The following is a 27124-nucleotide window of genomic DNA, read 5'->3' on the forward strand; positions in this document are numbered from 1 at the left end:
CCAAGAAACCCGGGGGTGGCTCAGTTCACCCGAGTGGCAAGTTGAATTCCTGCTCTCTGTGTTGTGCTCTGAGAGGCCTCGACTCACCAAAGTCACGCAACGTTAGTCACACGAGCTGTCATCCCAGAGGCGAAAGGTGGATTTCTGTTGCCCTCCCAGCAAGCCGCCCACCACCTCCAGCAGTTGCAGGAGAGGCGTGAATTCTCTGCCGCTGGACATTCCCCTTCAAGGAGCTTCATGGGTGCCACACGAAGGTAGCAAGTGGTGTGCTGGTAAACCTGCTCTCCCCTCCACCTAGAAAAGCTCTGATGTATAGCATTTGCCCCTTTCTGTGGTGTAAATACTCCCATTTCTGAATTGTTAACAGTCGCTCTCCCAGGCCGCCACTGGCCAGCTCCAGCATACCGCTGCCTGGAGGGCTCATCTTGGACATTCACTGAGAGCAAACAGGCTACACTTTCCCCTCCAGGCTAAGGGGGACACTCCTGTTCCAATTGACCTGGATCCAAACATGATTAAGGTCCAGGAGGTGGCCAGATCTAGCAAATAAAAGTATAGGATTCCTAGTTAATTTAGAATTTCCAATAAATAACAAACAACTATTTGAATACAAGTATCTCTCAAATAGTGCATGGGACATACTTCTACTAAAATAGCTTTGTTGTTTACCTGAAATGCAGATTTAACTGGGCAGCCATGTAGGTCTGGTGTTTTCTCTGGCAACCCCAGCTCCTCAGACACATCGAGGCGCCCAGGAAGTCCTTGTGGGCTGATGGCCGTGTTGAGAGCGTGGCTGTGACGGGACGTAGAAGCGTGTTTCTTCACTGTTCACCCTTTAAACCTAGAAGAGTCACAGGCACGTTTCAGCTTCAGCTTCCCCTTGGTTTAGGGACTGTGAAAGCTAAAAGGCACGGGAAGACATTTAGCCCAACGCCTTTGATTTACAAATGAGGAATTTACTCTTAGGTTTAGGGAGGTGGCTGGCTCCTAGTAGGAGCACTGGGAACAAGAATTCCTGATTCATAATCCAGTGGCATTTTTTTTTCTCTTTATCCTACACACTTAGTGGTGAAGAGTAGACTCTGTCCTCAGACTGCCTGGGTTCAAATTCTGGCTCTGACAGTTCCTGGCTCTGTGACCTTGGCCCTGTCCTCTCATCTTTTAAACGGGGATTAAATGTGTCAGTGCACGTGAAAAGCTCAGAACAGTGGCCCGCACACAGTGCGCACTCAACAAATAAATGCTGGCCCTGTGCACAGCCCCCTAGAAAAGCTCTTCCACCCCGGCGGTGCTGCTCGGTGGTTAGTGCCTCGGGCTGCGCCCCAAAGGGTAGCAGATTTGATTCCTGGTCAAGGGCAAGTACTTCAGTTGCAGGTTTGATCCCCAGCCCCTGTCGGGGCACTTGTGGGAGGCAATGAATTAATGTTTCTCTCTTCACCCCTTCCACTCTCTCTCTGAAAAAAAAAAAAAAAAAAAAATCAATGGAAAAATATCCTCGGGTGGGATTAACAAAAAGAAAAAGTTCTCCCTTGTTTCCCTGCAGCCCCTCGATCTGCGCCCACACGCCAGGCTTCTCCTTACCGTGGCCTGGGGTGCTCGTGCTGAGCTGCATCTCTCGTGGCCAGCCTCACTCTCCCTGGCAGTCAGCGCTTCCTCCAAAGCAGGAATCAGCGCCCTGGCCCCCACCCACAAGGCTCAAAGGAGCCTCTGCATTTGGAATCCGGCCCAGAAGGACCTGTTCATAGCACTGGTGACCCCGCCTTTACATTAAACCATAATCACGCACTGCTCCGGCCCGAGCGGAAAGGCCTTCAAGGCCCGATGGTACCGCCAGCTTGCTTTCTGCCCCAAGGAAGGCGGTAGGGATGGTGGAGACAGATGAGCCTGGGGCAGAGGCTGGAGAGAGCCGGCTCTGGAGCCATCATTGAGTAGCTGTGGGCTGAGTGTCCCTGGGCCTCACTTTCCTTAAGAGGGACCAGATAATACCCCATTGCCAAGGACTGGTGTGCACCATGTGCTTAGCCCCGATTCAGGTACTGCCACTCACAGCGGTGGGACCACGGGCAAATCCATCTCCACCTGCCTCAGGGTCTCCACCCTCTAAACCCGGGCAGGACTCCCTCCCGCGCTGGGGGAGTAAAGGAGATAGCCTTTGAGAAGCTCCTGGCACCGAGTAGGCACCCAGGAAGGCATCCTTATCATTTCATGCCACTTGCTCGGCCAGCTTCTGCCAGCATGTACTTCCCCTGGTAACCAGCACGGGAAGCGAGAAGAAAGCCCAGTTAGCAGCTGCAGCAGAAATAGGCTTAGAAATCAAACTCTTGCTCACTCCTCTCTACCACACCTGCATCATTTAGCACAGCGGTTCTCGACCTGTGGGTCGCGACCCCTTCGGGGGTCAAACAACACTTTCACAGGGGTCACCTAAGACCATCCTGCATATCAGATATTTACATGACGATTCATAACAGTAGCAACATTACAGTTATGAAGTAGCCACGAAAATAATTTTATGGTTGGGGGTCACCACATGAGGAACTGTATTTAAATGTCCAGAAGGTTGAGAACCACTGGTTTAGCACCTGAGCCCCGTGCACCTGAGAGTTCGAAACGGTCTCGTTCGGGATGAAGGTTGTTTTTGTTTCATTTTGCTTTATAAACAGAAACACGCCCTGATTTCTCTGCTGAAAGGCTGAGGAGGAAGCTGAGTCAGGTGGGGTGTGGTTCCCATGCAATCGGCCACCCTGCCCTCCCCGTGGGCTTGGCTTACCCAATCCACGGACACCGGTTTGCACATCAGCCACACTTACTATCCCGTGTTAGGCCCATTTCTCCAACGGCGTGAAAAACCTCCATAGTGAGTGGGAAGAGCAAGGGCTTTGGGGGTCCCAGGCCTGGGCTGGCCTTCCAGCCCCAGCACTTGGTACCTGAGACGGTGACTGGGCAGGTTAGGAGGTGGCGCAGCCGGGCTGTCATTGTGCAGTGGCGGTGGGGCCTGTCCCGGCGGGTTACGGGGAGGCTGAGCGTTCATGGGTGTGAAGCTTGTGGAAAAGCCCAGCGGAACGGATCTGTCCCGGTGACACCGCATGCTCTTCCCTTTCAGGATAACATCCCCGGCCCTGGGTCCTACAACGTCACCCACCAATCTCCAGTGTTCAACAGCGTCTCGCTGTCCACGAGAGGGACGTGCGCCTTCCCCTCGAGGGTAAGAGCCCCTTCTCCTGGGCATGAGCATTGACTGATCCGTCATTTCCTTCCCTCGTTGCATAATCATGTATTGGACATCCGGTCCCTTCTCTCCAAAGGCCCGTGGTTCTTTTTTTTTTTTTTTTGCAGGGGCCACATTTCACATTTTATTGCACTTTTTCCACAATCACTGAGTCCTGCTGGGCTGTGCCCAGGGCTCCAGAGGCAGGACCTGGAAGGTGAGGGTGCGCAGCAAGCCATTCCCATGGAGGGGCTGCCCCAGGGACCCGTGAGGGTGACCTCGTGGCCATGGTTGGGAGACCCGTCCAGGTCTGAACCCCACACCCAGCGACCACTTAACATGGCCCTCATGACTCCCATACCGGCCTCCACACCGCCTCCCGGATGCTGCCCCCAAACAGGGCCGTGGTTCTAATTAGGAGAGTAACTGCCTCCTCAAAGTTCATGCAGGTAAATTGGCGTCTGTGCCATTAAACTCCCCCTCATCCCCCATCCCTACACATTTCCAGAATGGAGAGAGAAGCCAGAGGAATAATATTCAGAGCCTCAACACCCAAAACCAATGTTGTCATCCTGGAGTAGGCTAAGCAAATGTCTTCCGGAGATTTCTAGGCACACCAGGAAAAAATTATTCTACATCTCGCCCTAATAAGCTGTTTTACACTGCGAAGTCTAACTGAGTTATGGACATCATTGAGGAAGCTGATGGGGCCAAAGCGAGAGCAGGCAGTGGGCCTGGAATTTAGCAGCCTTCCTCCCCTCCCTCTTTCTCTTCTTCGTAAGATGTGGCTCTTGATCTTTGTGGAGGGCTCTGACAGTCAAATATATAGAGTGCCTCCCAAAAATGTATACCCAGGCATTTTTCGATAGCTCAATTGATGTTTCTTTCTTTTCAGATTTAACCCATTGGAATGAATATTTATTCAAAGTGTGTATATATTTTTGGGGACACCCTGTATATGATGTGCAAATGTCCCTGACCAGATAATTTTTATCTGGGTGAAGATAATTTTTATCTGAATATTTATAAATTGGCAAGAAAAAAAAATAGATGGAGCAAGGGCAAAGGGTCAAACTAGGGTAAGGCTGAGGTAAGAAAGTAAAAAAGAGAGCAAACCCAAACTCTAGTATTAACAAAACACACATGCTGTCTGTCCCTTTAAAAGTGATAATAATCTCCTACAAAAATGTATTATGATGCCTGACATTGGAATTGATTTTTAAAAGAATCACACAAAGAGACCATTTAAGACAACCTGAATACGGCCCCTTATTGGAATTCACGTTGGCAGAGTGGAATCCTCAAGGAGCGACCCGGCTGCGGCCTCCCGCGAGTTCACGGAACAGCCACGCCTCTGCCCTGCTTTCAGCCGCCAGCCCTGCGAGTAAGGGAGACTCAAAAGCAACCGGCAAAAGAAGCGCCTCGTCTCACAATGCCCTGGCACCGGCGGCGAGACCTCAAACCTCATCCTGACTCAGCTGTGGGTTCCCGAGGTGACCTCGGGCACGTCACCCTCCTGTGCTCCAGCTGCCTCCGAAGGCGGAGACTCCCCGAGGCGCTGGGCACATCGGCGCTGCAACCAGCGAAAAACCCTTTGAAACTGCAGAGCACAATAAACATGTGCAATGTTATGATTGTTACCACCTGAGTCACAAACAGTAAATGCTTCCTGCAGCACCTAGGTGTGCTCCCGGCGGACTTCTCTGCCGGGCGGAGGCACTGCCCATTCTTCCTCGGTGCCACAGAAGGAAGGGGCTGGATCAGAGCGCACCACGCGGTCGATGGGTTCCGTGCGAGGCCCCGCGTGCAGCAGCTTCCCCCAGGACCAGGCTGCGCCGTCAGGAGGAGAAGGGGCCCAAGCGAAGATCCGAGTGTTACGGAAGCGAGTCGGGCCTCTCAGATCCTTTTAAAAATTCAGGCCGAACCCAAAGCAAGGCAGACAATGAGTTGTTCAGGCTTCCTCTCCCCTCCTTGATGGGTGTGAGAGTTTACGGTTATGTTTATAAACAGTTCTGTTTCTCTACCCCTGGGCAGGGGCCTTCCGTGGTTGATGGCGATGTGTCCGGAAATCCCCCACATCTTTCTTGGTTTCCTTCTGAACTGGATGCGAACTCTATCCCTTCACCCCGACTTGCACCGTTAGCACCCCCTCCATTTCTGGACTGGAGACGCCGAGGGAGTTAAAGGGGGCCCTCTTCAGAGAAAAGCAGGCCTTCCTGACACGGGTGTGACCAGGAGGTGGTGGCTGTGGGTGAGGCTGGCCGAGAAGCTCTGTGGGGCTACACATTTGAGAAACTTCCTGATGGCGATTGGCACAGTTACACCCAGCCTTTTGAGAGGACCTGTCATCTCTCTAAGTCCAAATTATATAAGAGCTTCATCGGTGCCTTCCCAGTCTTTGTTCCGGAATTATTCACAGCAGATGAGGCGGGTGGGCGGAGGCTTTGGTGGCCTTTCTACATTCGCACGGTGTCAGCAGCGGCTCGGGAAAAGTTAGTGTGTGCGGAGAGAGGTTCGTACATGTCAGCGCGTGGCCAGCTTGGAGACCACAGGCCTGGCGACTCAAAGGAGGCCAAGGGGTAGGGAGGGCTGGTGAGTGAGTGTTACTTGGGCTGTACGCTGAGATAAGTTCTATTATGACGCTTCTATTCTGAAACATTGCCTCAGACTGGAAACTTTTGGAACAATTTCCCCCAAAGTGTATGTGACCAGGCTTTCTAGGCCCGAAAGGTTCTATGATCCAGTAAATTTAAGGAAGTCTGGACAGGTTTCTTTATTGTGGACAGTCTCAGAGCATTTACTCTGCCAAAGTGTATTATGAATCTTCAAAATGGGGACACGGGATGAGGCTTCTCAAATGTATTTGACTCGGAAGCTCCCTCCCAGCTGCTGTCCCCACCAACACAGCCTTATCTTCGCGAACTGGTACGCCAAGGAACACCCACTGGGAAATGGCTTCAGAAAAACATGCTTGCCCGCTGTCAGGTGACTCGAGTGGCACCGCCGAGGAAGACTTGACCTCGCCACCCTTCTTCCGTGGAAGTTAAAGAGAACGAGCGGAGGAGTGCCAAACCATTGGGCAGAGGAGACACGGGGTCTCGGTCCTTCTTGAACTAAGACCTCCCACGGTCACTTGTCAGCTGTTCTTCTTGTTGTTGCTGTTACTCCCTTGACCCGTTCCTCCTCAGAACTGGGTGCCTGGTCCATCTCACAGAGCAGAGGCACACGGCCTGGGTGCGGACGTTGGTTCCACCACTGGGCCAGCTGAGGAAGTTCAGTTTCCTCATGTGTAAGGTGAGGATAATCACAACATCCACTACCCAGGGTTGCCATGAGGATTGAATGCAAAAGCCCATGAAAAATGCTCGGTTAACCATTGCCCAAAGTGCAAAGGCAAAGTGAGTCCAAGGATGGAGAAGGCAGAGGTGGGGCTCAAACCCGACTTGGACTCCGAACAGCTGAGACCTGGACAAGAACACGCCTGTTCCTGGTGGCACATCCGCCCCGTACCATGGTGGCCCATAAGCCAGGTGTGGAGAGCCAGTGCCACCAAGCGTAGACCGAGTGAGGAGTCGGGGAGGTACTGACGCCGTCCCACCACTTCCCCCACTTTCTGTGTGAGAGACCGAGGGCAGCGTGCCCAAGCTTTTAACCATAAAATACTGAGAAATATTTGGTGTTATCAGAGTCCAATACTTGCCATACTATCCCAGGGTAAAGTGATGTTATCACCCAGTTTCTGCGGCTTTTGACCCTTTTCATTTGGCAAACACTGATTCTGTTTGTTTTCTTTTAAAAACACACACACACACACACACACACACACACACTAAAAATAGTTTACCATGGCTTCCTGAAAGAAGTGGAATTGGTTCTGTTGAAACACAAAAATATTGTAGGGTTTTATGAAATTAGTAATTAGTGGCGGGGGGGGGGGGGGAGGGCATAAGGAGAGGGGGTAGGAGGTGTGGGTGGACAGCAAGCTCTATGGAGCCTGGCCTGTAGAAGACATTAGAAGCAAACTTGTCATTTAGGCAATTCAGATGACTTAACCTTAGAAATACGATGTGGAAGTAGAAAGAAAGCCTGGGTTGGAGGAAGAAAGTTTAAAGCTTCCATGATATAAATAACCCAACAGCTGATGGTGAGTCAAGTGGCTTGAAACAGGATTGGGTGAAAATGCCTTTATGGCAAAATTATCTATGCCAAGTCCCAAACAACAGATGAGTAATTTGAGTTTACAGAAGTTAAAACAGGTCGGAACTTGTGTTTTCCAAGAGCGAATCCTCAAAGCCCAAGGTCAGTTTATGATTGTTGCCTGCCAGAGCTTCGCCTTTTATAAGACGCTCTCAGACCCGCTGTGGGGCGCCAGCTCTCTGACGGCCGTCCCGCGGGGCCACCAGGTTGTGTGACAACGCTGATTCCCTTGGTTTTCTCCCCACAGCGTGACCGGCTGGGCCCCATCGTTTCTAAAAATCCCGCTGCAAATGCGTACACTCTGCCGTCATGTTTTGTTTCGAAGAAAGACTTCAGTAATTCCCATTCCAGCATGTTCCAGATGCCACGCTCTGGAAAAGGCCTCAAATTTGTAACTCCTGCACCAAACCAGTACAACGTAAGAACTCTGCACGCGCTTACTAAATATATATTGAGGGAATGGTTTACTAAAATAAAAGGAAGGAAGGGGGCACTTTGGGAAATAGTCCTTTAATGCAGTTGGTAAGCCAGTTAGCATTTGTTGGCTACCCAATGGGTACACGAGGCTGTGCAAGGCTCTCACAGGGAATCTGCAGAACCCAGACGAAAAGGGGGCCAGTGTGAGCGGTGGGAAGACCGTCGCCCTGGAAAATGCTTAACTGTAGCCACTGCTATCATGTAAGCTTTCCGGGACAGTGTTCCCATCTCTAACAATGAGTATATAGTATTTGCCATTTTATCGGCAGACACTATTAATTTAATTTTTAGGTTCTTATAGGGAAAATACACTTCTGTCTTTCCAGATCACAAAATGGTTGTTGGTTATTTTTTTAAGAGTAGTGCTCTGCCAATTCTGATCACTTCACAGTCACTGAGCCAGAATTCATGGTTAAGAAATGGAGTCAAGTTCAAATCTTGACTTTGCCACTTTCTAATCGTGTGGCTTTGGGCAAGTTCTATGGAGCCTTGTACCTCCACCTTCCAGAACTCAGTTTATTCATCTGTAAAACGGGGATGCAGATCTAGTTCACAGTGTTAATGCAAATATTAAATGAGGTCATCTGTGCTGAGCGCTTAGCACAGCACCTGGCACGAGGACTCCACCGTCCGTAGAGATGGGTCGCCCTGTCTTTGGGGGAGACACACAACCTCTTGAGCCTCAGTTGTAACATGAAATTAATTACACTTGCCCTATGGGGTTATTATAAGAAGAAAACGAGGCAACGAATGTGAATACATGAGGCATGATAGCAACCCATGAGCTAGGAAGTGGAAGTCCCTGAAAACTCTGCTGCCCCAAGCGAACCACCATCAAAAACCAGCTGCAGTCTCTTTCCATGCTCTTCCTCCCGTAGGCCCTCCCTCCAGTGTTAGGCTTATGCTGTGCACAGTACATGTGCATTTTCTACTTAACTATATCTTGGGCTTCCCCCCTGTGCCATACGATAAATCGGCTCCATTCTTTTTTAACCCGCCATGGAGCTGCTGTTTCCCTAGTGTAACGGTGAGACCTTCCAGGGGCACAGAGGCAGCGGGCACAAAAATGCCCCCTCTTCAGGTGCCTTTCTGTCGGGGCGAGGAACAGAGCTGCGGTAGTGTTTTGTCTGCAGGTGGCTTTTTCCAGACCCGGAGAACAATGGCTGAGCCAACTGGCGAGGAGCAGAATGCGCTAATCCTGTTAGCCACACTGCGCGCTGAGGTCTGCCCAGGCCTTTCTTCGCCTTTGCTCACCATGCCCCCCGCTCCTCCATTCGAATCCTTTCCCTCGATTCCGTGTTATTACTTCCTCTCCGGCAGCCTGGCTCCTCGCCCTGGGTCCAGTAATTAGCCTGCTCCATCTGATCTTTCTGTTTGCCGTCTCGGCAGGCAGCCCAGCCATTAGGACCCTGGGAAAAGCTCAATACCCCCGCCTTTGTCAACACGAAATCAAAATGCCATCTGCATTTCTTGAGAAGCATTTCTCTGACAAAGGAGTATCACCGAAAATCAAACCATCCTGGCCGCAGCAAATATTTTCGCTCTTTCGGTAAATATTCCCAGCTGTCGCACGTACAGTTTTTATGGCATCTTTTATCTAGTGAACACAGGAGCCGGACTGCACATTGGCATGTAAAGTATGTATGATTCACGTGTAGCACAAGCACGATCTCAGGGCTCCTCATTTCCTTCTCTGTGACTTTCAGAGTTCCAGACACACTGGACACTCTCAAATGCGTATCGTGTGGATCAACCAAAATTCTTAATTTCTGGTCAGTCCAGAAAAGTCAAGGCAAGAGAGTGCTTACAAAGCTGATTATAACCTTAAAGTACCCGATCTCCCAGCATGCCCCAAACCCTGCGTTCACAGAGGGACTGCGCAGTAAGGAATCAGGTGGGGGGTGTAGGACTGAGTGTTCTGAAAAGAATGAAAACACAGGAAAGAGAATGAAAATAATTTGCATGTGTAGAGTGACACGGTTTTAAAAAAACACTTTGCTATAGATGGTTTCCATTGGCCTCCTGCCCCCCAGCCCCACCTCGACAACACTGGGTCAGCTAGAGCACAGGTTATCTGAGCCGTCTTGCAGATGAGAAAACTCAAGTTCAGAGAAATTAAGCTACATGTGCAGATCACCTGCCCCGTACAGGATCATCTGCCCTGTGTGGGATCACCTGCCCTGTGTGGGGTCACCTGTCCTGTGTGGGATCACCTGCCCTGTGTGGGGTCACCTGCCCTGTGCAGACACTTGCTGAGCTCATAGCCCAGTGATGGCGAACCTTTTGAGCTCGGCGTGTCAGCATTTTGAAAAACCCTAACTTAACACTGGTGCCGTGTCACATATAGAAATTTTTTGATATTTGCAACCATAGTAAAACAAAGATTTGTATTTTTGATATTTATTTTATATATTGAAATGCCATTTAACAAAGAAAAATCAACCAAAAGAATGAGTTGGCGTGTCACCTCTGACACGCGTGTCATAGGGTCGCCGTCACTGTCCTAGCCGTTCCGGCCGGGGTGACGGTGAAGCACTATCCGTGTGGCCTTTCCCACTCACATCAGTTCATTTTCTGAGGAGGACAGGTGTACATTTGATTTTGACCTCAGATGTGACCCTCGTCCAGGCACAATGGCAAAGGGCAGGCAGGCACTGGCGCAGCGCGCTGTTTCTCTCCCCAGGCCTCCGTCTCGTACTGCAAGCAGAGAAACAACGTCTGTGCCCGAGCCGAGTTCCAGTCCAAAACCCAGAGAGGAGCGTTCGCCATCCCTGGAGCAGGACCTGCACCAGGTAGGCAGCCGCCTGCCCTGGCCGTGACCTAAGGCAGTGGTTCTCAACCTTGGCTGCACGTTAGAATCACCTGGGAATCTTTAAAATCCTGATTTCTGGGCCTCATCCTCCAGAAATTCTGTTGCTTTGTTACTAATGTTGTGGCCTCATCCCATAACAAAGAAACAGAATTTCCGGAGGATGAGGCCCAGAAATCAGGATTTTAAAGATTCCCAGGTGATTCCAATGTGCAGCCAAGGTTGAGAACCACTGACCTAAGGGGTCAGTCCAGATCTGATCTGAGGGCACCCAGTCCCCCACCGGCAGCCCCTGGAAGGAGTTAGGCTTTGGGGCGGCGAGGGGTTGAGGCAGGCGTTGAACAAAGGGGAGAAGCGTGAGGAAGAGACCGGCTGCCCTCCTTCAGGGAAGAATGGCTGGTCTGGAAATGCCCCCAAAGCAGCCTTGCTGGTGGGGAAGTGGCTTCTCGCCCCAGGCATCACCATGGGCGGGGGCACACAGGCCGCAGCGTGGATTCCCACGCAGCCCTCACACAGCTGTCCTCACAGGCCCACACTCTGGTCCTGTGATCCAGGGGAGGCAGTGGAGGCTCAGAGTTGAAGTGACTTGCGCAGTGTCACAGGGCGAGCCCCAGGCCCAGAGGTGTCTGACTGAGGAGACTGTTGCCTATTGTGACTTCTGAACTCGCCAGGATTCGGGAACACACAGGGCTGGCCAGCGAGTGTTCTCCCTGCTGGGCTGGACCCTCTGTGCACCCCCCCGCCCCCCCCATCACCCCCTCCCCCACCTCCCGGCCCCAGTGAACCCTTTGCAGAGAGGTCTGCATGCAGGAGCTCTCGCTCTATCAGACCTTCCCCAGGGATCTGAAGACCCCCAGGGACCCGCGGCCCCGCCCAGAGGAGGAGCAGGGTTTGCCTGCAATCCTGCCTCCTGGAGGGGGTGTGGATAAAATTGCAGTGCACGTCAGATTTCAGCAAATGCAGATTAAAGCTGAGATTAGTTTGGAGCTGAATAACAAAATCAGCTCTAATTAGGAGGCTGAGCCGGGGCTAGAGCTCCCCAGCCTTGCATCATCCGAGGGCAAAGCCCCGCCTTGTTTGTTTATACAGAGAACAAAGCCGGCATTTCTGGGGGTTGGCTGGCCGGGCCAGTGAGCCCTGGGATGGGGGCACCCCAGCAGCCAGCCACAGGTGCCACTCCCTCGGGAAGGTCTTATCGCAGAGAACAGGATGGGGGAGGGGCCGTGTCTCTTAAACTCCTACTGTGTGCCCAGGCTTTCCATTCCTCCGAATGCTCTCAAAGCCCCACGGAGCATGTGCTCAGGAGGTGTGAGCCAACATTATTTCCGCCCATTTTACAGGTGGAAATGATACTTAGAAGGCAGGTGACTAGCCCAGGGTCCCCTTGGATTTAGCCCAGGCCTCTTGGGTTTGATGCCTGCCTGGTGCCTCAGACACCTCCCCGCTCCGCTGGCCAGGGGCCTGGGACCTCTGCTTTGACCTCTCACCTCTCGGCAGTAACACCACGGTTTCCCTGCCCCCTCTGGGAGAAAACCAGATGTGGAGCGGGGATTGGGTCTGCTGCTCTGCCTGCCCCTCCGTCGATGCCAGGCAAATGCTCACCTTGATCTGTTTGCTGGTTGGATTTCCTGCATTTAGATGTACCAACCACATCACCAGTGCCCCCCTCTATTTTCCCTTTTCTTTCTGAGCACGGGGAAAGGCCTGTGCCAAAGTGTCACTTGCCAACGTGGGTCACAGAATCGGAACCGCCAAGGAGGCCCGCCTCGTGCAGCTGAGCCCAGCTGCGCCCGGGAACCAGTGCTCCCTGGGCTCTCGGGGCCACAGGAACATGCGTGCCTCTCTCTCTACTTCTGCGTCTCCGCATTTCATAGCCAGGCATTGCTTTCACCTTTTGTGGTAGCGGTAAATGAGAGCGAAAAGGAAACAGAAAGATAATGAGAGATATGGACCAATATCATAAAGGCTGCTAGCTGGACATCTGCCTTTTAAAACTATGTTAACCATATGCTGGGAACATCTCTTCAAGTTATTAAAAATCCTCCCAGAACATCATTTTTAAGCAGACGTATAGGAGGCCATCGTATGGTGGTGCCATGAGTGAAGGAACAAATGCTCTCTTACTGGGAATCGCGGTGGTTTTGAGCTGATCACTAATATAAATACAGTGGCTGCAAACACCCTTGTAGTTCACAGCTCGTGTGCAATCGAGCTAGTTCCCTTATGTAAACTGCTGAGAGTGAAATCGCTAAGTCTGAGGCATGTAACACAGTTAAGGTTTTTGCCGTTTGTGATGGAATTGCCCTTCAGCACAGGGGTGACGAGGCACCTTGCCCTGGCCCTCACTGGGCCTGACCGTTTAAGGAAAATCTTGCTAGTCAGGTAGTAATGTTGTTTTCAGTATTTTTGCAACAGAAAAGTACATTTTATTGAAGCAAAGCCAACTTTACAATGTTTAGGAAATTTGGAATATTTTTCCACCGAGAATGCCACCCCTCATATAATGACTCCCCTTTCCTGGGGCCGCGCCTATTTTTATTCAGACTTATCCATTTGTACCTGGATGCCACCCTTGGGCATAGACTTTCAGGCTTGGCTTTACTTATTCACTCACCTTCATTTTCGGAAACACGGCCAGTGGCCTAGGGTCTTCATATTGGTCATCTTCCGGCCTGAGCTTGGGCTGCGCACATGCAGGCTGCTATCCTTTCTCACGCTGTCGTGGCCGCTGGGATGTACATCATATGCTCAGGGCTTTCCCATTATGTTGAATCATTTTCTTAATTTCGGAGTCTTGGGAGCCTGGGTGTGCAGACGTCCTCAAGGCTTCTGCCTAGTGCCGCTGCTAGTACTCCCTACGCCTGCACCCACTGGCAGGGCACCCACTGGCAGGGCACCCACTGGCAGGGCACCCACAAGCCGAGGGCGAGCTGCTTCCTCCTCCCCCAGCTCAGAGCATCCTGCTCTTCCTCGAAGCTTCGTGCAGTCACATGGATCTCGTCCTGTCACAGTTTCTGGAGGTGGGGCATGATGGGAAAGCATGGGCTTTGCAGACAGGTGGCCTGGGCCCACTTAGTAGTAGTTCAAGAGATATTTGTTAATTGCAAAGTACAGTGGGGCCTTGACTTAGGAGTTTAATTCGTTCTGAGACCGAGCTCGTTAAGGAGCTCGTTCACTCAAATTACTCTATCAACTCAATGCAAAAAATCGGCCCGAGAGACAGCTGGTATCTCAAAAAACTCATTAGTTGGGACACTTGTGAGTCAAGGCCCCACTGTCGTTACAAAACAACTCCTCTGTGCCAGGAGCCTAATACGTTATTCCACTATTACAACCACTCCGTCGTTGGAAGAATTCTTCTGACTTTATTGAGGAGGGAGCCGCTGGGCTTAGTCCCTGGTTAGATGGATGTCTTCAGGCAAATGGTTTAATATCGCTGAGCCTCAGATTCCTCGCGTTTAGAATGGAGGTGATAGCACCCACATTGCTGGGCTGCGGGAGATTACATGGGCTAAGTATGTGATGCATGTGGCCCGTGTTCGCTAAATGGTGAGTATTGTTTTCAGCTAATTCAGGCAGCCCTTCCATTGGACCGTCTTGGAGCGGTATCGCCTTACAGTCGTTAATGTATCCTTAGGCGGAAGGTATGGCTCTTTATTTATTTGAGAAGTGTTCCTTATCTGTTTAAAAATTTCTTTCTGTTTAGGGTATTATGATATTAACGAATCCCTTGTGAAGCAGTCGCCGACGACATTGGTGTCCTGTTTTAAATCAAAAACTGACCGTGGATTAAAACTGACATCGACAGTCCCTGGCCCCGGTTATTACAACCCACACGATCACACCAAGATTCCGAAAAAGACCCTTATCCCGTGAGTCCTGATGATCCTGAACTTTCTTTTGAAAGGTGGTCTGGGAAGGACCCCGACATGGTAGAAAAGGAAGGGTGTCATTGCTCGCCAGGTCGCTGTCCTTGTTGATGCATGGTAGGTGCTCAATAAATGTGTGCTGCGCGCACAGTACCTACTGAGCAGCTACTCTGTACCAGGAAGTTCACCTCATGCTCCCTTACCATAGCAATCCTGTTGTCAGGATTGTTCTTCCTGGAGGAGGGAGCTGGGCTTCAGGGAGACGGAGAGATTTGCCCAAGTCCACAGGCTGACGAGGTGCCGCTGGGAATCGGGCCCGAACTGTCTGGCTCTTCCCATGTTCCCCACGATGCGTGCTCTCCTGGGCTGACTTTCCCATTTTACAACATACAACCTCCCCCGGGCGGCAGGCATGAGAAGCCGTGGAGCTCGCATGGTTTTGTGCTGATCGGTGGGCAGCCCGGACCCGGAGGTTGGTCCGACCTCCTGGACTGAAACTTCAGCTGCTTTTCTGCTCGGTGACCTTGGGCACTGCCCCCACCCCCCTGAGCCTCTGTGCCCGAATCTGTAAAGTGGGGTAATTCATGCCTCACAGTGTTGTTTGCTGATTTAAAAATACAGATTTGGCATGTGGATGGCAGACGCTAATGGTGACTTAATAATAACACAAATTTAAAAAGTAAAGGCAGGTACTTGGTGTTACCTTCACCTAAGAGACCAAAACACTCCCAGGGCTTATTACCTGTCAGTCGGTTCTAGAACGTCTAAAAGGAACTGCAGTTAAGGTCGGTGCCATCTCAGACCGCACCCCTGCAGAGTCTTCTCCAGGCAGGACGGGCTGCCAGGAGGGCTGACCAGGGGCTGGGACCGAGTGTATAGGCACCCGGGCACCTCTGAGCAGGTGGCTGGGTTCAGAGCCACAGTAGGTCAGAAGTCTGGGCACCCAGGGAGGCTGACAACGATGGGCATCGGTCCAGGGCAAGGAGAGAGGGGAGCTAGGGAGCCGAGCACAACATGAGCCTGACAAGAGCAGCGTAGGATCCAGAGAAAGGACTCAGGCTTCAGGGGGAGCCCGCAGGACAAGCTGTGCCTGCCCTCTGGGGCCTGGTTCTGCAGCTTGACCCTGCACAGGCTCCCGGGCTCAGGACCAGGCTCTCTCCAAGCCTCAGGGACTTCCTGCCTCAGGTTGGCTCAGGCACCACGGCACACCACCTCCCCCTACTCTGGCAGCGAATAGAGTGGGTAAGAGGACGGCTTTGGAGTTAGACCTGAGCCTGAGTCCTGACTCGGTCCCCTGCAGACACTGCTCCCTGAGCCAGTTGTTAGGCGGAAATAAGAACTTTATCTTTCAGGGGTTCTGTCAGGATTAGATGAGAAAGTGCTTGAAAACAGCTGCAATTACCCTATACCCTACAGGCATCCTATATAATAAAACCCTAATATGCAAATCGACCGAACGGAGGAATGATTGGTTGCTATGACGTGCACCGACCACCAGGGGGCAGACGCTCAGTGCCGGAGCTGCCCCTGGTGGTCAGTGGGCTCCCACAGGGAGAGCACTGCTCAGCCAGAAGCTGGGCTCATGGCTGGCGAGCGCAGCGGTGGTGGCGGGAGCCTCTCCAGCCTCTGTGGCAGCGCTAAGGACCCCTCAGGGGTCCTGGACTGTGAGAGGGCATAGGCTGGGCTGAGGGACTCCTGGCCTAGTGCACAAATGTCATGCACTGGGCCTCGAGTATTAGGATATAGGAGCAGCTGGTGTTTGGCATGGCCGCTCAAACCCCCAGCCCGCATCTGGAAGCATCGTCAGGAAATGGGGAAAGGAGCATGGGGGCTGCTCCATGTTTAACCATTTTCCCCAGAGAAGTGTCACTTGGCTGGGCTTAAATCGAGATGAGCGGTTTGAAATATTCTCATTAAACGGCCTTGTACCTGCCAGTCCACAGGCCCTGGAGGCTTCAGGTTCTTGCTGGAGGCTATGGAGCTGCTCAGGTGAACAGAACACCATACCCCCCCAGCCAGGCTCACCTGGAGCAGCGCAGGGCCAGGCCGGGGCGCAGGCGGCAGAACGCTGGCCAGTAGCCGCACACAGCCCATCTCTCCAGCGGAGCAGTGCAGTGGTGCTGGCGTGTGTGGGGGTGTCTGGGGCGCACTGGCTCTCCGTGATGCTCTGTGAATAATGGATCCATGGTTAATAAGCCTCGGAAACACTACTTATAAACCCTCTGCCCCGGGAGCCTCGCAGTGAGCGTGGGCTTATTAAAGGCTCTGAGAAGGCCTGCACAAAGGAACCTATTAAGCCCAGTGTCTCTTACATTCAGGCTTACCTGGGTGAGCAGATGGTGTCCCAGCCTCTGTGGCAGGACATCTGTGTTCACTGGCTCTGGGGTCTGGGGCTGCTCTCAGCACGTCTCTGGCCTTCGTTTCTCTCTGTGTGAAAAGAGGGGAGGTCCTTTCCTTCCTGACGCTCCATGAGCCCAGGAGAGCACAGAGCGGGCAGTGAACACAGAGCCAGCCGGGAGCCACAAAGGAGGCCCAACAAATAGATTTTTAATTCTTGTGGAAAGGATGGAGCTGAGAAATCTGTGATTTCACTTAAAAGACGGGAAGATAAACACTGAAGTGTACTTTGGGTCATTCTAAAAACAGATCCAGCCATTATGTTGAATGATGGAGGAATGATGTAAGATGAAGAAAGATACAGGCTCTCAATGCGAGTTTTGCCGGCTCCCCTGTGTCCCGGAGGGAAGAGGGACAGGAGTGCCTGGGCGCCCGTGTTCCGGGACTCAGGCCCCTGCGAAGGTCCGTGCAGTTTGCGGTACATGCACTGAACACGCATGTGACCGTGTGTCTTGGGTTGGAAGGACTTGGCTCCCTGTTTGGGGCAGGGTCCAACTTGCAAAATGATATGTAGGTTCTGCTCTCTTCGGGGTGAAGGGGAAACTGGGGGGATGTTAGTCCCATGTTACCCACCAGCAGGAGTGGCGCCCAGAGTGGTGAGAGGGTGGCGAGGTGACAGGCGCTCAGGAGGCCGCAGGGGCTGAGCCTATCGTGTCTCCTGGGAGGCTGTGGCAGAGGGATAAGCACAGCTGGCCGTCACCCCCAAACTCCTGCCTTCCCCTCTCCCCGGCCCGAGAACCTGGAAGGAGGGGTCACTGAACTCCCAGGAAATCCAAATCCATCCTCTGTGAACTGGAACGAACACTTGTAAGGTGCTGGCAAGAATAAGATAAGATCGCCCACAGAGCTCACCAGGCAAGGCGCACCGTGAGCTTTCGTGTTGAAGAGGAGCCTCTAGACCAGCGGTTCTCAACCTTGGCTGCACGTTAGAATCACCTGGGAATCTTTTTAAAGTCCTGATTTCCGGGCCTCATCCTCCGGAAATTCTGTTTCTTTGTTACTCATGTTGTGGCCCCCACCCCATAACAAAGACACAGAATTTCCGGAGGATGAGGCCCAGAAATCAGGATTTTAAAAAGATTCCCAGGTGATTCTAACGTGCAGCCAAGGTTGAGAACCACGGCTCTACACTCAACTGGTATTACTTTTTAAAAAAATTTAATATATTTTTATTGATTTCAGAGAGGAAGGGAGAGGGAGAGAGACAGAATCATCAATGATGAGAGAGAATCATTGATCAGCTGCCTCCTGCAGTTCCCACACTGGGGATCCAGTCAGAAACCCTGGCATGTGCCCTGACCGGGATTCGAACTGTGACCTCCTGGTTCATAGGTCGCCACTCAACCACTGAGCCACACCGGCCGGGTGGGACTCCGTGTCTTGAGTGGCTCCTGTAGGGCGGATGCTGTGCGAGGGCTGGGGGGTTGTTTGCGGCCATTTCTGGGTTCCTTGTTGAAGAACACGCCACAGGGGGCCTCTGCTCTGGCCACTTTGCTGACTCAGAAGCTCAGAGGACTCACCAGCTCCCAGGGGGCTGCAGAGCGAAGGGCCCGCCACGGCTTCCCCTCGTCAGGCCCTGAGCGTTGGTCACAGTGATGACTCAATGGATCAGGGTGAGCCGGGCTTTTGGAGATAAAACATTCCTCCCAGCTCAGCCTTCCAGCTCACGCTCGCCCGCCCACCAGGAGGTGAAACTCCCACTGCCATCTCTCACCCTGGCTCTACTCCTGGGCGCCCTCAGCCGCTGGTTTTGCAGTGACGCGCTGCCCTGTCACGGCTGGGCCCGGAGAATCAAGCCCTTGGCCCCCCTTCACTCTGGGTGATTAGGAGGGACCCACCTAAAGTTCCCCTGGGGTTTCCAATTAGATATGGTGCTTCTTCCCAAAGCTGTAATCTGTCACCTGTTACCTGCTAAACAGACACTGCCCTCCAGCCCCGGGGCATCGGCTGCCCTGTAATGAGGAGAAAAATTGCCCCTTTATCCCTCCAGACCCTGGGAACCCCCGAGGCAGAGTCTGCGCTGGGAGTGTCCCCGGGGTCTCCATGCCGCCCCCAGTGACCTGCTGAGCCCTCTGACACATTCATTATTCTCCGCGATTTGCAAGCAGCTCACGTTGGAAGCTGCAAACACACTTAATCCAGCTGTGGCCAACTCAGAGCTTTGATAGATGTTTTCTTTCCACGGGGCAGGACCAGGGTGGCTTTTATAACTGAGCCATGAGGCTCATAAAAGCCGCTCGCAAAGCTCGGAGGGCTGCCCCGGGTTTGATCCAGCCCGACCTTTGCGATGGGCCTAGCCCTGCCGCCACACGGAGGGAGCAGCCCTGGCCGATGATAGATCTGTCTGGAGTGGGGGGGTCCAGATGTCTGGGCTCCCCCACCGGCTCCAACCCTCTGCTTTTCTCCGCTGTTCAGCAAATGTCCTCAAAGATGAGTCAGACACAACCCCCTCCCTCAAGAGCTAGCCAAGTGAGGGGCATAGAAACAGCGAGTTCTGTGCAGAGGAAAGAATGGCTAATGTCTGGAGGGGCCAGCTACACTGACTAATATTATCTGGGGCCGTGCTTCCAACTCTCCCACAGGTCGGTACTGTACGTAGACTAACAGGCCAAGTGCACACTCACCAGGGTGCTGGAGCAAGGTCTGAACCCAGGCTCCCCCAGGGAGGGAGGTGGGGGTGGGGAGGAGAGAGGGCTGCAGCCTGTGGGTTTCCCTGCAGGAGAGAAGTGAAGGTGGAATCAGAGTTTGCAGGGAAAGGCAGAAGGAACAGCATGGGCAAAGGCACGGAGTTGCTGAACAGCGTGCTGTTGGGTGTTTCCAGAAGGCAGCATGGGAGCAGAGGGCACAGGAGGTGGGGCTGCACTGAGAGGCCATACATGGAAGCTTTTCCTTTCACTTCTCGTCGGGGTCTGGGGGGGCGGATGGTCAGAAACCCAGAAATCACAGGTGGATGGAGGTTTGAAGGCAGGCAAGGTGGCGCACCCTTCGTCTCCTTGCGCCCCAGGTCCTGTCACATGGGGCTGCAGCCTTTGCCCCGCTGTTTCCGCTGCTGGAAATACCCCCTTGCCCAGCTTTCCTACCTGAAGAATTCCTGCGTCCCTTTCAGGGCAAATGCTGGCCCTTCTAGGGTAGATTGCTCTCTCTCTCTCTCTCTCTCTCTCTCTCTCTCTCTCTCTCTCTCATCTATCTATCTATCTATATCTATCTATGTATCTATCTATCTATCTATCTATCTTTCTATCATCTTTATCTCTCTATGTATCTCTCTCTGCACTCTCAGTGTAGTTTTTATCTCTAGTTTAATATTTAAAACAAATAATGCAAGTAAAGCACTAGCTAGTTTTCATAATAACCTGGGTGGCAGGTGTCACCCTTCATTCTACAGAAGCAGAAGCAGGCCTGGGAGGCAGAGACTTCTGAGGGCACACAGCTAGCAACTGGGGGTGTCTGAGCGCAAAGCGGCCCTGCCTTCAGCCGTCACCAGCGTGATTGTCACTGCAGTGGACTGTCAGCCCTCAGGGGTGCTCAGGGCCTGGGTCTTCGCACAGAAGAGCCTGGACGCCCCGGGGTGCCTGCTGCAGAGCCGCACACATGGCCGGCACTCTCTGCAGACCCCGAGCTGAGCTGGCAGGGCCCAGCCACTCCTGCGTGTGCTGGTGGCGTGGAGGGCAAGGGAACTCTCCCACCCATTTTCTTTTCCTTTTTCTTTTTTTGGACCCATTTTCACCAAGAATGCTGACAGACCCTGCCCCTGCCTGCTCAGCCTCCGGCAGGTGTGCCTGGTTGGGAAAGGAGGCACCTCACGGCGTCTCAAAGAATCGGGCTTGGGGGAGACTCAGACAATGGGGTGACCTCATACAGCGGTTGGCTCATTTCAGACCTAATGTCCAGGAATCAAGGCTGTTTCCCAGCTGTGTCAGTCACACACTCATCCAAGTTCTGGGAGTTCTTTGAAGAGGTGACCCAAGCCAGAGCAAGGAGCAGCCAGCTTCTATTTATAAGGGGAGACGTGGCTGATCACATACTATAACCAGTTCTCCCACGCCAGCTGGGGGGGAGGCAATGTTCTCCCCCCTTTTCCTCGGGCAACTTTGTTATAAACATAAGCATCAATGCCAGCTGTTTGACCGCCCCCCTCCCCCGGCAGTGGGAGTGTCCACCCTCTGGGTGACTCTGTGAGGGAGCCCTCTAGCCTCTCTTTCCTGACGCTCTGCTGCTCCTCTGAGACCAAGCAGCTGGGCAGAGTGCTGTAGGAATCCTAACAATAACAATGCCTAATTTTATTGAGCACTTACTGTGTGCTGGCACTACGTTAGGTGCCTGACATGCCTTTTCTCCATCAAATCCTGTAGAAAGAGTGGGTGGCATTGCACCTTGCCACAGGTGGACAGGTTAGGGGACTTGTCTGAGTCTCGTTGCCTGGGAGTGGCACGCCTAGAATTCAGACTCAGGTCTGGGTGACGCTCAGACTCAAAAATTCCCCCGATGCCTTCCCCTGATGATTAGGCACCAGGGAAACTTGGGTCCTGGGCCCGCATTACCCCTGACGTGCTTTGCACTTGGGGCGACTAGCTTTCTCTGGGCACCGATTTCTTTAGCAAAATAAGGAGTTTGGCTGAGACGCTCTAGGTCCCCACCTGCTTGCTGAGTTTAGGAACGCCTCTGTTCCAGAAGGTGCTGGCCACAGGGCGGCAGAGTCTCAGTGGCCAGGATCCCAGTTTCCTCCTCTGTTCCGCTGGGCTGGCTTCAAGCTGGGGTGAGTCCCTGTGGCTGTTCAGTGCTCTGAGAACTCCTCTTCCTTCGGTAAGAGACCTTGGGAGAAGCCTCCGGTGTGAGGCGGCCCTTCTATGGAATGGCTGGGAGAGGAGTATGATTCCCATAACAATCCCAGAATTCCCTGGGCAGCCCAGTGGCCCCTCTTTGAATCAAGGGTTGATGAAATGTCACAGCCAGAAGGGACCTCAGAGGCCATCCTATCCCACCCCCCCCCCTCATTTTACAGATGGGGAGACTGAGGCACCGAGTGAATTGCTGTCAAAGCTAGGGCTTAAGTACAGGTTCCACTTCTCTCATTCATTCTCTCAACACCAGGCATGAAAGATGAAAGGCTCCCCTCTCTGAAGGAGGGGGAGACAGACCTGAAAACGGACCATGGCAATGGAAGGGGTGTGCTATGCAGAGGCCCCTTAATCCCCAACCCAGCGTTTTTCTACTCCCATGTCCTGCCTCGACAGGAAGACATGTGGTAGGGCTCTAGGGAGTCAATACCAGAATGGTCTCTAGCGATCTACCAGTCTTGGGATAGCAAATCCCTGGGACCGGGATGGCTGTTCTCTTTCCCTGGCCATGGCAGACATCACAAGTAGATCACAGTGCTCTTCATAGAGCCCATGCGAAGCCTCCGTTCTTTACACCGAGCTCCAGCCAGGCACTGCCAGTCGAGCAGGGTCGACGATGAGGTCAGTGCTGTCAGCGACATCATTACAACAACGTGTACGGAGCTCTCCCGTGTCTGTGTTTTCTGTCCCATCTCACTGAGCCCTGACAACAGGCCTGCGCTGTGGGCTCTATTAGGATCACCATCGTGCAGAGGAGGAAACTGAGGTCCCAGGTCCCCAGCTCACAGCTGTGGATCCACAAGAAGAAATAGGTCTCCCGGTGCCATGCCCTGTCCACCTGCAGACGGCTTGCTGCTGGGCAGGTCTTGGCTACGTCTAAAAACTACCATTTCCCCAATAGACCGCGCTAGTGACATCTTCCCATTTCGTCTTATCTTAAGGAGACACCCCATCCTGAACTTCTCCACCCAGCCTCTGTCTCTGCCCGTGAAGCCGCCTCTCCCAGGCCCTGGTCAGTACGAGATTGTGGACTACGCCGGGCCCCCCAAGTATTTAATCTCCAGTGCATCATTCGTGTCCACCACCAAGCGGTGGACAGTGGCGCCGACTCAACCAGGCTTGCCTGGCCCAGGTTAGAGGGTTGTTTGAAATGATTGTAAAAACCAAATCTGGAATTGTTTGTCATTCCTGGGCCATCAAATGCCACTGGTTTATAGGGTGTTTGCCAAACAGGTTATAGGGGTTAGAGTGGATTTAGAAGACTTTTCAGCTTACACTTTCTGAGTATGAAAGTTGTGTGTGTGTGTGTGTGTGTGTGTGTGTGTGTTTAAAGTGAGAGGGCTCTTAGAGATGATCCAGGCCAGGGATGCATAACCAAGGACCATGACCATCGAGAGGCTCAGAGACAGGCTCCAGGGGTCTGTGACGCTGACCTTGTCTGCAGACATTCTCTTCTGGGCTAAGGGGCCGTAGCTCTTGTCAGGTGGTCAACAAGTTCATGTTCTCAGAAATGTTTTAATCACTGGCCTCGCTTGGCCGAGTCACTTCATGGACGGGGAGCCGGGAGAGCAAGGTGTCCACAGGTCTCGGGAGCGAGGGGCAGCCGGAGCGCAGGTGCATCCCCTCTGCCTGGTTTGTCAGGCACGAACCGCGGGGGGGGGGGGGGGAGAGGCGGGGACCGTTTACTGGGCAGCTCTGTTAAGCCATCTAGTTCACAGGTGAGCTTAATCGGTGATACCCTGTGACCTCAGGTACCTACCTGGGAGCTAATCCCACAAGGGACCTGTTTGGAGCTGTCTATGGAGCCCCTTAGCTATTTTCCTCCCCTTGACATTGACCAGACCTAGGGGCACGGGTCAGGTGTGCACGGACAGGTGTGCTGGTGTGCAGGTGGGGTGGGCGGAGGAAGGCGGAGCTGAGGCGGCTGCCAGGCCTGTTAAATGCAGTCTTTCAATGGGCATGGATGCTGCTCCCACCCTGGGGAGGCACAGATGACTTAAGCCCTGTGCGTCGGTCTGGTGGGGCGACACCTTCCCCTCCAGACTCACAGGTGAGTAGAATGGTAGGCAGACAGGACAGGAAGAAAGGCACTCGCATAGCTTTGGCCTTGGAAACGTAGTCAAGCCAACAAGACGGCAGAGGTTTGACCCTCAGGTCGTCTGGTCGGTCCAGGCAGAGCTCATTCTGGTTCAGCGTCTGGGTTGTGCTGATGCTTCTGTAAGTGCTGAGCTCCAGTGGGCGGTCTCGGGAGGCCCGGGGGCCAGGGGAGACCCTTGTCTGACCCTGTTGGGCCCAGACCCCTAAGAGCTTCGTGTCCGTGTCTTCTCTGCGCTGTGCGTGGTGCGGGACACCTGGCACACGGGTCGGACGGTCCCTCCTGGGGGTGAGCACAGGCAAACATCTGCCTCCTTGGCCCCAGGGGGTGCAGGTGTGCCTGGACTGCCAGGTGCCCCCATCAGCAGCTTCCCAGGTAACCAACAGGGGTCACCCATGGCCCCTCGTTAACCAAGTCAGTGTCAGTGTGAGTTCCCCGTCAGCCGGGCTTGCTCCCAGGCCCCTGTGGTTCCGGCTGCTGGTTTCCTAAAGGACCTGCAGGGTCATGGCTTTCGCTTTTCTGGGAATTTCTGAAATCAATCAAAACAAAACCCCACCACGCTGACACCTTGCTTCTTAAGAGTATCGCTTGACTCAGTCCTTCCCCCCCAAACTTCATAGAAAGGTCTTTTGTAAATTTTTCGTTGTCAAAGAAGTGAAAAGGGGTTAAAGAAGGTGGGAAACCAGAGTTCGAGTCCTACCTTGGCCAGTTAAGAACCAGATAACCTTGGGCCGTCCCTTCCTTTGTCTGCCTCCCCACACGGATGGTGCAGGGGCTGGGACCGGGGTCCCACTGGCCTCGCCAGCTCTGACGTAGAACAAAAGAGACTCCTGCCACTGGCCTTCTGTGTTTTCACACTGCCCCTCTCTCCTCACAGCCACCTACAAGCCGGAGCTCCCCGGGAGGCATTCCTTTCTCTACAACGAGGGCAACAGGTGGATCCCGGTGTTGTAGCGGCTCACAGGGCACGGGAAAGGCCGGCCACCAGCGGCCCCACGCAGGTGCCCAGGGCTGACGTGGGGCCGCTCTGCCACCTGGGTCTGGTGTTACAGCTGGGCTCGAGCTGCCTCCTGGAGACGGGGCCCCCCACTCCTGCTGACCTCATGGTTTCCGGAGAAGAGGAGGAGGACAGAGCCTCCCCGGTTCCTTCGCCAGGCACCTGGCCAGGCTGCTGTCTGCACCCTGCCCTCAGACGCCAGGGGCTCCTGCAGCTCGGGCTCCAGGGAGAAGGTAGAGGAGGGCAGATGCCCTGCCTGGCAGCCTGGTGCTGCCCAGGGCCCCGGTGCCCGCGTGCATCTGCAGGGGGGACAGCACATCCTTCTGGCCTCGGCTTCCAGACCCTCCTGGTGTTCCCAGAGCTGGAAGGCTCAGAGGCGCTTGTAACACAGACAGGAAGGGGTTGCCTGGGCTCCTTGCCCACCCCTAAGCCCTTGAATCTCACCTTCAGGACGAGCATGGCAGCCAGTCCCTGGGCACCTGTGCTCAGCACCCACCCTCAGGAGAGGCCAGAGAGCCAGAGCCGGGACACACAGGTTCTGGGGGGCACGGGAGCCACGCAACACCCTGAGCCTGCAGGTTCTCACTCTCGCCCAACCTTTCCCCTTCCTGGGCTGGGCTCCCCAACCTCCCGCTCAAGTTTGACACATCTTTAATGCATCTTTTCTGGCTTGTCATTTCCCCTCGGCAAGAGGAGAAGATTCCCAAAGAACCAGGAGATAGAAGTAGCCACACACCCGCTCCTTCCCCAGATGTGGGCATTGTCTTTCCGTTTGTAAGTGGAACGCTCCCAGGCAGCCTGCTCTCGCCCCAGCGAGGACAAGGCCCTCACTTCCCTTTTGCTCCCTCCTTGACTTTTCTCTGGAAATGCTACATCCTGGGCCTCCATGTCAAAACTGGCTGCTGACTGGCTCTCCACTTAGGGAGGGGTTGGAAGGATGGAATAACATCCAATTAAATTGAATTCTTGCATCTCACCAAAGCTGGCTTCTATGTGACCTCTGATTCCCGCAAGCGCCCATTGCTTTGGGATACGTTGGAGGTGGCGGGAGCTCCGTGCGGGAGCATCGAGTCTGGATCTAAGGCGGCCTGGTGCTCCCATCCCCGCAGGCCCTTCTTCTTGAAGAGTTGGATCAGAGTTTGCAGACTCATGGTCAAGCTCTTCCAGGGCTGGGTGGGCAATGCATGGAGCAAAACAGTTGATGCAGGAATGGATGGGGTCAGGGGCCTGGGAGTGAGGCTGCTGCCTACCTACAGGGGCATCCAACTCGGGTCCCGCAAACGCTGCCAGATCTGCAGGTCTCGCAACAGAATCTGGGAAATACAATGTGCAGTGTCTTGATTTGAGATGTTTACAGCCGTGTTTCAATGTAAAGTTTTTTGTTTAGCCCAAAGGAAACTCTCCTGCAAGCCATTGGCTGTCCCTTGGGAGCTAGACGTTCTGGAAGACGCTTTCAAAGTGACGCTTAGGGCTGTACTTTCCTTTCACCCCAGACTCTTGACAATGAGGCCAGACCCCAGGCCTTGGTTCTTAGGCCCCTCTGACCCTGGGGGATCTTAGCAGGCCATTGGGCTGGTAGGAGCGGGCTCCAGGGAAAATGACTTAGCCAAGAGCGCAGGGCAGAGTTGGCACAAGAACTCCTAGCCCTGGGCTCTGCCCACAGACCCCAGCTACGAGGTCCCCGGCAAGGTCATCCTGACCCTTTCCAGGACTTCTGCATATCCAGTCAGTGATCCCCAGGTCATAACATTCAGCTGTGGGACCACACAGGGCAGAGAGCTGGGTGTCCTCCAGGTGGGACGCCTGCTTTACTAGTGCCCAGCACAGCACTGCCCTTCAAGTTGGGGCAAATGCCCCCAGGACAGGAGCAGCCAGGCCGTGTCTACTCTCACCCTCTCCTCCTGGCAGCCTTTCACAGAAGGAACAAATGTGGCATTTGAAGTAATACATAGGCAGAATTTTATTACTAAATACTATATGAGTATACAAAATGCATAATTGAATAACCGCTAAAAAAATAGTCCAAGAAATGTGAAATACACATTTTTTGAAATGATAAAAATGTATCCGTGAAAATATAAAACGTTGCATATATATACAATATATACTTATATATTTATAACATAAATGAAAACTGTAAGTGAGAAATGTGTACAGCAGTGAGCAGGGTGGTCGGTCATTTATGGAGCAGCCACGTGGTCGTGGCCGATCAGCTCTATTATTTACATCGGGCCCAG

At 53.3% G+C, this 27124-nt stretch overlaps 1 protein-coding gene across 1 annotated transcript in view; it reads left to right on the forward strand.

Moving 5' to 3' along the window:
* Window positions 1-25865, forward strand: part of STPG1 (sperm tail PG-rich repeat containing 1) — a gene marked incomplete at its 5' end in the record, with an annotated part of 35056 nt that extends 9191 nt beyond the window's left edge. Inside the window, 6 exons of the mRNA XM_081086104.1 lie at window positions 3104-3205; window positions 7653-7823; window positions 10566-10674; window positions 14398-14563; window positions 22737-22927; window positions 24768-25865. Of these exons, the coding sequence (XP_080942230.1) occupies window positions 3104-3205; window positions 7653-7823; window positions 10566-10674; window positions 14398-14563; window positions 22737-22927; window positions 24768-24844 (816 nt within the window). The 3' untranslated portion in view covers window positions 24845-25865. The remainder of the gene's footprint in view (window positions 1-3103; window positions 3206-7652; window positions 7824-10565; window positions 10675-14397; window positions 14564-22736; window positions 22928-24767) is intronic.
* Between the last annotated feature and the right edge of the window lie 1259 nt (window positions 25866-27124).

The sequence above is a fragment of the Myotis nattereri genome (assembly GCF_964212035.1).
Source record: "Myotis nattereri genome assembly, chromosome: 3".
Taxonomy (NCBI): domain Eukaryota; kingdom Metazoa; phylum Chordata; class Mammalia; order Chiroptera; family Vespertilionidae; genus Myotis; species Myotis nattereri.